At 37.2% G+C, this 13,147-nt stretch overlaps 1 protein-coding gene across 4 annotated transcripts in view; it reads left to right on the top strand.

The window, feature by feature from the left end:
* The window catches only part of LOC108708599 (arf-GAP with GTPase, ANK repeat and PH domain-containing protein 2), a 169,967-nt gene extending 156,820 nt beyond the window's left edge, over positions 1 to 13,147 (top strand). For 2 of the 4 annotated variants that reach the window (XM_041582549.1, XM_018247480.2), the window contains exons 12-18: positions 1,254 to 1,397; positions 4,088 to 4,147; positions 5,661 to 5,809; positions 7,249 to 7,339; positions 7,903 to 8,125; positions 10,005 to 10,260; positions 11,350 to 13,147. In XM_041582549.1, coding sequence (XP_041438483.1) covers positions 1,254 to 1,397; positions 4,088 to 4,147; positions 5,661 to 5,809; positions 7,249 to 7,339; positions 7,903 to 8,125; positions 10,005 to 10,260; positions 11,350 to 11,556 — 1,130 coding nt within the window. In that variant the 3' untranslated portion in view covers positions 11,557 to 13,147. Of the gene's footprint in view, positions 1 to 1,253; positions 1,398 to 3,280; positions 3,629 to 4,087; positions 4,148 to 5,660; positions 5,810 to 7,248; positions 7,340 to 7,902; positions 8,126 to 10,004; positions 10,261 to 11,349 lie in introns of those variants that run through there. The other 2 variants (XM_018247481.2, XM_041582548.1) reach the window with 2 other exon arrangements.

Raw genomic sequence — 13,147 nt, 5'->3', positions numbered from 1 at the left:
AGGCAGGTGTGTGCGTGCTCGTGTTGGGTGCGGGTTCGGGTTAAAGGGATCCTGTCATCGGAAAACATGTTTTTTTCAAAATGCATCAGTTAATAGTGCTACTCCAGCAGAATTCTGCACTGAAATCCATTTCTCAAAAGAGCAAACAGATTTTTTATATTCAATTTTGAAATCTGACATGGGACTAGACATATTGTCAATTTCCCAGCTGCCCCTGGTCATGTGACTTCTGCCTGCACTTTAGGAGAGAAATGCTTTCTGGCAGGCTGCTGTTTTTCCTTCTCAATGTAACTGAATTTGTCTCAGTGAGACATGGGTTTTTACTATTGAGTGTTGTTCTTAGATCTACCAGGCAGTTGTTATCGTGTGTTAGGGAGCTGTTATCTGGTTACCTTCCCATTGTTCTTTTGTTTGGCTGCTGGGGAGGGGGGAAGGGAGGGGGTGATATCACTCAACTTGCAGTACAGCAGTAAAGAGTGATTGAAGTTTACCAGAGCACAAGTCACATGACTTGGGGCAGCTGAGAAATTGACAATATTTCTAGCCCCATGACAGATTTCAAAATTGAATATAAAAAAATCTGTTTGCTCTTTTGAGAAATGTATTTCAGTGCAGAATTCTGATGGAGCAACACTATTAACTGATTCATTTTGAAAAAAAAAAATGTTTTCCCATGATAGTATCCCTTTAAGAAAAACTTGACCCGTACATCACTACCTCCCATTGCAACTGCTAATGTAACTATATAGTGCCCTCTTTTGGCCACTTATAAATGTATTCAATGTATCGGTATACTGCTTAATAAACTGGAATACAATGGTTTTTTTATTTGCATTTGTAAGATTAAGCAGCATATCACAAAGAAAAAGTTTTGCTTCAGTGCCATTTAGCCTCAAGGATAATTTATGACTGAATTGCTCCTCAAATGATTTTTTTGAGAGCGGAAGACTTTTTGCAGGATTATTGCGCGTCGGCAATAGCTGTGAGAAATATAATTAAATTTGCCGCATTGTATGTTGTGATCATTTGCTTCCAAACGGAATGGCTAATGGATTCTTTTCACTCCGTTTAATTGCAGTGATTCATCTCCCAGTTTGCTGTTTGGTTTTGTATAATGTTGCTACTAATAAGCGGTTAGGCACAGTTCTTGTCTTCCATTTCCATCACAAAAGTAAAGAACAAATTGATGGAATTATTTGAAGCTTAAGTAAGTTATTTCATTGTGCTTTTTTTCTCTCATGCACCCCACACAGAAAGCAGATCCAGTGGGGATGTTATTTCCAGCCCCAGCAGCAACAAAGATCCACCCTCTTCCCCAATGAGTGATAAAAAGAAGAACAGAAGGAAAAAGAACATGACCCCTTCAAAGACAGAAGGATCCGCTGGACAGGCAGATGGTGAGCACTTTTTTTTTATGCTAGAAGCAAATCTTTGGCCCATTTTTTAGTTAAATAAATTCTATAGTTCTACCATACCTCCCAACTGTCCTGTTTTCTGAAGGGCATTCCCGATTTTGACAGCTCAGCCTGCAGTTTCTTACTGAAATGTTCCAGCTTTCTCTTTGATCACCTGAACTGATTGGAGAAAAAAATACAAAGTTTCTGAAACTTAATTGAAATAAGAGACCTTTTGACAGAAAGTCCAGAACAGCCAGTTGCTGCACTTGGATACTTTTGTAACAATTTAAGATAAGCAAAGATACAATTGTAACTATTTAGGATAATTCATTTTCATTAGCAAAACTGTTAAAACTGTTATAACACATAAAACATTGCACTAAAACTCCCAGAAATGTGTTCAGATATTCATAACCTGCTAAATTTTGTAAAATGGACCTGGTAATTAGGGGACGTGGCCATACAATGTTTAAGCTCTGAGTTCAGCACAAGTTTTTGTCACTCAATGTGTCACTCAAATGTTGGGAGGTATGGCCTCTACAATTCACATATCTAGGCTCTTTCCTATTTATATAAACGTATTTTATAATAAAAATGTATTTCTTGTCTGTGCACACTTAAGAAGTAGCTGCTGGAATGGTGAGCACCAGCACCTTCAGATATTTGGGACAGTTATAAGACCACCTCTAGCCTAGCTCAAAATATCAAAACATGTCTCCACCTACAGTATATAACTGCAACTTAACAGCAGCTTTGTAGGACTGGTGGGAATACAGAGCAGAAAAGTTTGAACTGAGGCACATGTTAGTTCTCTGCTCTCTGCAGCTTCCTGATAAATAAACATTAAGGTCTCTCAGATATTAGTTTATCCTGGTCTCCAGTGCTGGCCTATAGCTAGTCAAAGGCCATAAGCTTTCCTGTACAGGTATAGGATCTATTATATGGGTTTTCCGAATAGGTTTTTTTTTTTATAATTTAATATCCTAAGACTGTAAAAATCATTTAAACATTAAATAACCTCAATAAGGTTGTTTCGCCACCACTATGGATTCATGCAACGTAGTTACCGTCAAGTACAAGTTACTGTTTTATTGAGATCAGTGGGGCTCATTAAAGAAGAAACAAACTGGGTCTGGATAACGGTTTCTATACCTGTATAATTAAATTTAGCTTGCAAAATAAAACAGGGCTCATTTAGTGCCAAATGGCTATTTTGCATCAGGTCAATAACCCAGAGTAGCCAAGTAGACATTTGATTTCAGTGCACTGTTACTGCAAAATTCATGTGTTCTTTAAAGGAGAAACAAACCCCTTATTAAAAAAAACCCCTACCCCACATAGACCCCGTCCCTCCTCCCCCGTCCCTCCTCCCCCCAGTTGTCGCAAACCTGGAAATTGCTCCAACTGCACAGGCGCCACCACGCCGATCTTGTCCTTTGAAGGACACCGATGAATTTTGCAGTAAATGAGCCCTATTTTATTTTGCAAGCTAAATCTAATTATACAGGTATAGAAACCGTTATCCAGAAACCCTTTATCCAGAAAGCTCCGAATTATGGGAAGACCATCTCCCATAGACTCCTTTTTAATTAAATAATTAAAATTTTTAAAAAGATATAATTAATCCTTAAATTAATTATATCTTTTAAATTTTGTCCAGAAGTGCCGTTTACGTTGAGTTTTGTCATTAATACTGTTAAGACTTTGGGTTACTGGCACTATATTCTTGCTTAGATTGCTTAGTAAGATATAGATCAATGTGTCCTTCATTATTCTGTATGTATCCTACAATAAATAAATTACATTGTACTGAGGCAGATAAAGGTTTTCTAATAAAATTTACTTTTTGCATTATTTTGCTGCTTTTCACTTTCTTTCTATAGTGCTTTGGGGATTTCTAAATACAAGGGAAGTACTGTTTTCATTATTATGTATTTTCCTGGATATTCATAAATATTTGGCTAAATCCTGGCAATAAATCTGAACCCTAATAAGCACATTCAATTTTGTGTCAGTTTCAAATTCAGAGCTTGACTTTATATGACTTCATGTGACTTAAAGGGTTTGGATTCAATTAAAGGGGGTCGATATATTAATTTCCAGCCAGAAAACAGTCACTATAGTGAATGCTTTTTTTCCGAGTGAGGCAGAACCCACTTAAAAGTAAAGGTTGCTAAATTGATGTATTAATGCCATTTATTAAAGTTATTTGCATATAAAAACACTCCTTGCACTCCCCTAGAGTTGCTCTAAGCACCAATGCATCCTTGCTGCCTCTGCTTAATGCACAAGTGCAGCTATTGACACCTGAGTTCCTGGATTGCATCAATAGCCACAACAGATCTGGGCCAAAAGTCAGATGCTAAAGCCTTTCTAATTCGTGAACACAAGCACACACAGTTGTGTTATTGTGGGGTTAAAATGCTATATTGTGGGTAAAAAACATGGCAGTTTTGCATCCAAATCTTGCACTTTGTACAATGCACTATTGTCATAAACGACCCTTTAAGTCTACGCAATCCCTTCGTTTATTTTCCTACAAGACCTCCAGTCAAAATGCTGCATTCTTGCTCTTTATTGGCATCTTTCTTTTTTTTTGCCTGACAGCATTTCTACCTTTCCATGTTTCCTTTAACCTTTTCTTTTTATCCTTTGCTTTTTCTGCTTCAATATATGGAACCTACCTCCAGCCAAGCGCAAAATGTGGAAGTTAAAATCATTTGGTAGCTTGAGAAATATTTATAAGACAGGTAAAGCACACAAATGAATTTGTGTTTGCATGTGTCTCTTTCTATCTGCATGATCTTCGTGGTTACATAACAGGTTTCATCAATTGATCCTGAAAACTTTAAACTATTGGATTCCTGCCAAAATGTCCCCCCCTCAGGTTGTGGTGTTGGAACAGTCCAAGCCTATCTCAAAGTCTCACATATAAGTCTGCTAAATTGCAATTCGGTTCTACAATCCAAGAAAGTTTTGGGATTACAAGGGTGGATAAATCATATCGCCACTACCATCTCTCACTGTTTTCTAGGCTTAGCTTTCAGATCGGCAGAACTAACAATTATAAGAATAAATGCTGTACTGTTCAGTAAAATTGTCTAGGCAGGAGTAACTGACCCATCTGTGTGCAATATATATGTGTGTCATGCAATGTTTATGCTCCTCAGTTTCCAAGTAAAGAACTCTGATTGGCTGGCAGAAAATATAATTCCATTATCTTTTGTTTGGCAATTGAGGAGAAAGTCCTGTATTTTAAACATTCTTTTGAAATGCATTTAGGGTGATGGGCGAATAAATTCACCAGACATGGATTCGCAGCAAATTTCCGTGTTTTGACACCCACGAATAAATTTGCAAAACTGCAGCAAAAATTCGACTGCAAAAAATCCACCACGACAAAAAATAAACGCATAAAATTTTCCGCGTCTAAATTATTCGGACGCCCGTTGACTTTAATGCATTTGGACAAAATAGTCGCTCGTATAAGAAGTGTTGCTCGCGTCCAAATAATTTGCGTTTCGTGAATTTTATGCCATTTCGCAAATTTTTGCAAAGCGAAACGGGACAGATTTGCCCATCACTAATGAGGTTTTCTTTGCATATGATACTGACAAGTTGTTTTGAATATAAGGGGGCACATTTACTTAGCTCGAGTGAAGGATTAGACTAAAAAATATTTTGAATTTCAAAGTATTTTTTTGGCTACTTCGACCATCGAATTGGCTACTTCGACCTAGGACTACGACTTCGACTTCGAATCGAACAAATCGAAACTAAAAATCCTTCGACTATTCGACCATTCGATAGTCGAAGTACTATCTCTTTAAAAAAAACTTCGACCACCTACTTCGCCACCTAAAACCTACTGAGCACCAATGTCAGCCTATGGGGAAGGTCCCAATTTCTAGGCTTTCTCTTCGAATCGTTCGATTTGAAGGATTTAATCGTTCGAATGATTATTCCTTCGATCGTTCGATTGAACGAATTGCACTAAATCCTTCGACTTTGATATTCGAAGTCGAAGAATTTAACTTCGAGGGTTGAATATCAAGAGTTAATTAACCCTCGATATTCGACCAATAGTAAATGTGCCCCTAAATGTTTGTTTTTGAACAGTAGGAAATGTCATTCAGTATTCTAGTCTGACCAATAGTAATATTCACTGTAATAAACACTATACTGTATTGTAATAGAATGTCTAGATTAATGCTACTGCTTCTTTACCATGACTTGTGCCTAATCACTCCATTGTTTCAAAAGAAGAGAACTTCGAATTTATCATCGTCTCTAGTACCGGTCAGACATGGCATTTTGAGACAAGCAGCTTTGAAGAAAGGGATTCTTGGGTCCTAGCCATTGAGAGCCAGATCCTCGCTAGTCTGCAGTGCTGTGAGAGCAGCAAAAATAAGGTGGGATCTCAGACAACTTTGGGCTGCTGTCTATTAGTTCCTTTTAGCACTCAGTGTTCTGCAGAATGTTTAAGCATTGCCATAATTATATATCCCAGTGGAGCATACAAACATGTCCAATCACTATCCATATTTTTTGGAATGTGGGTGGAAACCAGAACAGCCAGAAGAAATCTTTAACAAATAATCATCCTAGTGGAAAGTAGCCATTTATCAGATTGTTTGTACTGTATTTATAATAATGTCGTTAGGGGAATCTGTATCGTTACATACCAGAATATAGTAGGGCTAATTTAGATAAGTGTGATATTGCACCAGTGCTGCAACCATTCAGCCATATGTTTTGTTCACCGTACTTCAAGTAGAAAATAAAAAAGCAAATCTGTAATTGGTTGCCATGGATAACTGACAAGTTTTGTTCTGTTGAAATGCCCGCAGTGTGTAAAACCAACCAACTGCAAGTGTTGTAGAGACATTATCACCAAATAATAGGTTCTCATTATCCTCTCAGTTCTGCATTATTTCCTGTTACTGGGGAGAGCCCAAACATTAATGGGAGTCTTCCATTACTTGAAAAATCATTGGTATGTCAAAAATACATGTTATTTTTAATAATAACTGCTGATTTCCTTTGGATGCAAACTGTGTTGCCTGCCCTGCTTACTTTTAGTTGTCTTGTGTTAAGCTACTGCTCCCTAATTTTAGTTAATGTAAAAAAGTGCAGTGCTTGCTATAGGTCAACCCAAAGAAACCAATCGGCCATCTGAATGATGGGTATGAATGACTTTGTAAACTTTGTAAAGGTATGGAGTCCGTTATCCTGAAACCTGCTATTTATAAAGCTCAGAATTACAGAATGTCTGTCTCCCATAGACTCCATTTTATCCAAATAATCCAAATCAAAAATGATTTCCTTTTTCTCTGTAATAATAAATCAGTACTAAGATATAACTAATCCTTACTGGAATCAAAACCAGTCTATTGGGTTAATTAAATATTTAAATGATTGTCTTATGACAATGAAATGACCAAATTAAGGAAAGATATGTCATATGGAAAAAAAACCCAGGTCCTGAGATAACAGGTCCTATATGTGTACCTTTAACTAGATTCCCCTATCTGGTTTGTTCTTAAAGCATTGCATTTTCCCTTGCTTCTTGCACCATTCTATATCTTCCTCCAGATTTTAAATAAAGGGTGTGACTGCAATTGCCATACTATTTACAAGAGAAATGGGGGATGTAAAAAAAAAAAAAAAAGGTACAAAATTTTGCCCAGTAACCCATAGCAACCATGGGTTGACCAGTGATTGCCACCTGTTATTTTGTTGCTGTAGGTGAGAATACCTCTTAGGAATATACCTCTTAGGAAACCTGTTGAACAAGTCAAAAGAACTACAAACACTTTTGATTGAGTGTGTATGTTTTTGTTTTGTTAAGGCTCGAATGGACAGCCAGAGTGAAGCGGTCGCTATCCAAGCCATTCGGAATGCTAAAGGGAATTCATTTTGTGTGGATTGTGGTGCCCCAAGTAAGTTTCTGCCATAATGTGGCATTGTTAAGAATCGTACACTAGTTTTGACCTGGAACTGGGATCATGGATAGAGGCATTGAATGGGCTTTCCCCATCCCTCAAGGGCAGACATCTACAGCATCAATTTGTAACTGGAATCCAAGAATTGTCTCAATAGTTACGTTTTTTTTTGTGACGCTAAAGGGGAAACTTTTTACTGTGACTAAGTAAGAGCAAAACTGTTGGACAAAGCTGTGATCACTGCATACTGCAGCCTCTATACATATAAACCCCACTTTCCTTCTACCAGGCCAACCTTTTTTATTTAAGGTCTCAATGAATGAACTGTAATTCATTGAATTCATGAATTGTAGTTGTCCTGTTACGTTAAAATGGAGTTGGATAGTCAATGTTACTAATATCAAACACAGTTTAAAAATGACAAGGTCCATTTGTGGTTTCAATAAATATTTCAGAACACAAGTTATGCAATTTATTGTACACAGAGATAAAAATGGTTTAACCAGTGTTTCATCTGACAGCCAAGTATTCTGTTTAATGCTCATACCTGTATGCCGTAGATCCTACCTGGGCCAGCTTGAATCTGGGTGCTCTGATCTGCATAGAATGTTCAGGAATTCACAGGAACCTTGGTACTCATTTATCTCGGGTTCGATCACTGGATTTGGATGACTGGCCCCTAGAGCTCACCCATGTTCTAACCTCTATTGGTAATGAAATGGCCAACAGCATATGGGAGATGACAACTCATGGAAAAACCAAACTTTCTCCTGATTCCTCAAGGTACATTTTGTCCTTATTTTTTCTTGTAAACAAATGTAATAATACTTAACTCTCTGTGAATATTGGTTTGTATGTATTGTATGTGCTCCTGGTATACACTGCAAAAAATTTAATAAGATCTGATTTTGGACTGCTAATATTAGGTTAGTTTAGGTATGACTTATATTGAAAATAAATGGAGCAGAAAAAAATGGTGTTTTGTGGGTTAATGCAAGCACAGATTGCAAGGGTCTAGTCTACAGTATATATGATAACTATATTATCTATATTATCTACTGAAAGCTTGCTCAGCAGAGCAGATAATGCAGGCTGACTCCTCTTTAGAAATAAAGCTGAGGAACAGTATAGGATTGGAATGATGACTGACTGAAATATTACTGACATGGTGAAACTTAAAGAAAATAAGAAGCTTTCCCTGAGTGCTTTCAGCAGAATTGCCCAGAGTTGTATAGACAGTTGCTAAATGGTTAGTCCATAAAGCAACAACTAGAGCAACAATGAAAGGAATAAACAATAGAGAGACATGAGTCAGAGATATACTGGAAGCCAAACAGAGTCACAGACTGTAAGAAGCTTTATAGTATACGGACAAGGTTAGAATAATGAAAACAAACAACTGTGTTACTGTCAGAGCAGCTCAAGATGGTACTTTTCATGCACTTAAAAAGCCAGAATAGTGTTAACATGTGTCCAGGATACTAATGGCTAAAGTGTTTGTGTCTGCCTCAATAAAAGGTATTAGAACTATATAGGCAAAATATATAAATATAGATATTATGATATAGCTTGCATCTTGCTTTATATCAGTTCAGGGCTCTTTAGGCTTACAGTGTAAAGTTTATTTGGAATCTATAAATAGGAAGTTCTGGTTAAGGGTGGCATATTTGGTTACCGAGATTCTCACGGGGAGATCACTTGGTTAGACAGCTTTACTTTACTTTGCTGTTAAAGGGCATATAAAGGCAAAAAAATAAAATCCCATTTTTACTTTCTTTAATGAAAAAGAAACCTATCTCCAATATACTTTAATTAAAAATTGTGTATCATTTTTATTAGAAACCTGATTGTATGCAGTGAAATTCTCCTTTCATTTACTGCGGTGGATAGGAATTGTCAGATGGTCCCTAACTGCTGAGCAGGGAAACAATCATACTTATGAACAGCAGGGGGAGCCCCCGCCTTACTTCCCAGCCATGCAGAACTCAAGCAGCTTTGTTTATGACGATCCCTAAGCAGCCCAGACCACACTGAGCATGTGCACAGTCTTAGTCTTGCAAAGATGTTTAACAAAGTTACAAGATGGTGACCTCCTGTAGCCAACTTTGAAAGCATAAATGATTTGTTTGATTAGGTTTGTGGTGCAGTAAGTTTATGTTTAGTATACAAAATACAGCATTTCTAGCCTTATTCTATTTTAGACTTTACATGCCCTTTAAAGGTATTTTCCTGTGTGTTGTCACTTCATCAGTGGGATCACGGCAGTGGTGGGTGTTATTGAATGGTGCTTCTAGTTACTATTTTGTACACAAGGATGGGGCAAAAGCTTACAAGTGGCAGGTATTGTTGGAAACACATCTTATGTTGTTTTATTGTAAATAGCCAACAAATTAAGATGCTGTTGAATTTACTGTATACTTTAAGAAGGTATTTAAGAATGAGGAGCAGAGCAGGTGGGGAACTCATATTCATACACCAGTCTAGTATCATATGCTAATAAACTCTACCATTATTTTACAGAGCTGTTTTGCATATGAACTTTCATGTCTGTCTTAGTGGTTATAAAGTGCAGCATTGTAGCATGTAACAACTAGATTGTGTCTTACCCTGTATGAGGAAATAAATGCTCCACTTACTTCACCATATTTTTATTTTTGCATAGAGAGGAGAGAGAATCATGGATCAGAGCAAAGTATGAGCAGCGATTATTTTTGGCCCCTCTGAAGAGTCCAGGGGTCCCCTTGGTGAAACAGCTTTTTAAAGCTGTTCAAGAGAAAGACCTTGGCAAAGTACTTCTTCTCTTAGCCCACAGCAACAAGGAGCAAATAAACGGAATCACTGGAGATCGAGACAGGCGCACTGCCCTTCATGCGGCCTGTGAACTGGGTGAAGTTGTGATCACGCAACTGCTCGTCTGGGTGAGCTCGACTGGTTTAATTACATTGTGTCACGTACCTGGTTGGAAAATATTGAGAGAGAGTGTAAACTGTGCTCACACATTGCTGGACCTGTTCTTAATCTACAACAATTGTATCACTTTACGATCACTTTAAAGTTATAACACTGCCCCAGTGCCTAAATGATTAAACCCAATAAGCCCTTGATTTAAAACATACATACTAAGCAATGGAAGAATTCTTGTTTTATTTGGCAAGGAGAAATCACCTATTACTTTCAAAACTCATTCAGTATAAACATCCCTTGCATGTAGAACCATATTTTTCTGGTGAACATGAGCTTGAAACATGTAGCGCGTTAGTGGATATTTTCTGATCTGTTTGCAGCTAGACCTACTCCTGGCTCTAAAGGGTTCACATTTAGTTTGAGTAGAGCAGTGGAATGATGTACTATGAAAATAAATTCACTCTCTAGTGTCTGCCTCTCAGATTTAATGAATGATGCCTTAACTAGAACAGTACTGTCAGCCCATTAAGTATCCATAGTAGCCTACATTACCAGAAACAATCCAGAATTTATGAATCTGTTTGGAATCATCCAGAGTTGCTGGATCAGTAAATTCTTTTCATCATGGAGACACAGCCAGTGGGTCGAATCTTTCATCATTATGCCTAAAACCACTTCCATGTTTGTCCTGTTATAAGGTTAAACCCACAAGCCTTTATTCCCCCAGTTCTTCCAGTTATCTTTTCATGTGGAATCCAGATCCAAGACACAGGTTCTTCTTTTGGCTGTTGCCCACCATATGGCATCATCAAAATATAGCAGTTATATATAGAAAATAAATAATAATAATAATATAAACAGCTTTAGAGAATGCTCTTTCTGTTAGCATACCTCAAAGTGTACTTTCATAGACTTTCACAGATAAGACATTGATTTATGAATTCTTGTATCTTTCTGTAAAAGAGAGAATACATAATCACAAGGTACAGTATGTGCTTAAGATGCTATAATATGGAGTGTTTCAAGTATGAAATAGCTTTCTTGTGTATTCCTTTGTCTTGTCTCTTACCAAGAAAGGTTTGTGCCTCTTTTTCTTTTCACAGTATGGCATTGATGTGAAGTCAAGAGACAGCAATGGCCACACCGCCATATTTTATGCTAAGAAAACCCACAGCCAAGAGTGTGTGGACATTCTACTGCAACATGGCTGTCCTAATGAGTCCTCAAGCGCCCTGTCTACTCCCAGTCTAAGAAGGAAAAGCAGCTCTGCCAGCATCGTGAGGACTGATTCCCGGACTGCCCTTGTGTAACCAGCAATGTCTTTAAAGAAAAGGCAAACAATCACTGACTTTGCTCCCCGAGAGTGAGAGAGAGAGGGGGAGGGCTTGTCTGGTTGCTCTTTTGTGCCAATATGTTATATGTTTCACTGAAAAAGAAATAAGCAAATGTGCCATTCTGAGTGTATGTGTAGATAAAATGTGTATATTTTGGAAGAAATTTGAAGAAATGCCAGCCATTTTAATATTTGCCCACTGTAATATTTTTTTCCATGTTGCTATAATCCAGTGTGTTTGTATTTAATGCCTTAATCCTTTCAATAGCAAAGGAGCAGTTTTACACAATCATTCCCTCATGGCAAGGTCAGTGGATCCAAGGAATTTGCAAGTTTTTGGTAATTACCAGAAACTGGAAAGATTAAAGTCTAGTGTCCAGTGAAAATGCGTTCCAGGCCATAATAAAGTTCAAAATGGATCTAGGTTTAAATTAATGTAGATACATCAAACCAGTAGCCTTCCAGATTTTGGTGTACAACTCCCATTATTCTTTACCAGCACCTTGCTGACTAATGATGGTAATGGTGGTGACATCAGTTCAGCAACAAGGAGGGCTTGGCCTACAAAAAAGGCTTTAGGTTTTCATTGTTGTACATGATGGAGACGTTACATTCATGGCATAGCACATATCAAATACAGAGCCTGAACTTATCAATTGTATAAACCTGGTAAAAGATAATTGTTCCCCATGGGTCATAAGTATTTCTTATATGTACATTGTACAGTGGCTTGAAGGAGAAATTGTGCTCTCAGATGTCTTGTAAACATTTGAACTGATGTTTTGGAAATTGTACTTGTAATTGCGGGCTTCTGTGTTAGAAAACATGACTCTAATTGGTTAATATCGGCCATGGCACACTAACTCTCAACCAATGCTATTCATCTCTACGTGCTCTTTTATTTTTATTTTTTTTCAAATTAAGGAATTTGTGAGTGCTGAAATGAACTACAAGTGTTTTCAATGGACGGAATTTAATGGGGGCAGCTTTATGATTTAAAGAAAATGAAATTTGCTTAATTAGTGATGTTCCAGTTCCAACACAGAAACCCCTTTAAACAAGCATTTTTTGCTTCAGTGGATTGTATTTTCTATGAGTATTGCTATGTTTATGAAATTGTTAGCAGGATAAAGATTGTATATTATTGTGAATAAGCACTGTGTGCTTTTTGGTTTTTTGTTACATATACAGTCTGCTTCTCATAGATTTCTTTTTTCCAGAAATCCCTCCTGGAAGTATATATATAGCTCTAACGTCTGTTGTTCAATTGGCTGGGTGACACTTGCCTTCGCAGATTAACATTCCTTTGACTTTATCTTTTGGAGTGTAGTAATGTTTATTCATTTTTAAACTCAATATTTTAAAATGGTTATATTAAAATAAATTTGGTGGTAAGTATATATTATTTCTAGTGATGCCGAGCGTTTCGCCTTTTAGCCACAACAACCACTTGACTTATTGTTTGCTAGGAGTAAGTAGGGTCTATGTATTTGACTCTATTACAGTTAGTCCACAAACAAATGTTTGAGAGTCTTTTGTGAAATTCACAAATAAAGGTACAATGCCGA

This window comes from Xenopus laevis, chromosome 2L (assembly GCF_017654675.1).
Source record: "Xenopus laevis strain J_2021 chromosome 2L, Xenopus_laevis_v10.1, whole genome shotgun sequence".
In the NCBI taxonomy this organism is placed as follows: Eukaryota; Metazoa; Chordata; class Amphibia; order Anura; family Pipidae; genus Xenopus; species Xenopus laevis.
This window is presented reverse-complemented; position numbering and strand designations above follow the sequence as displayed.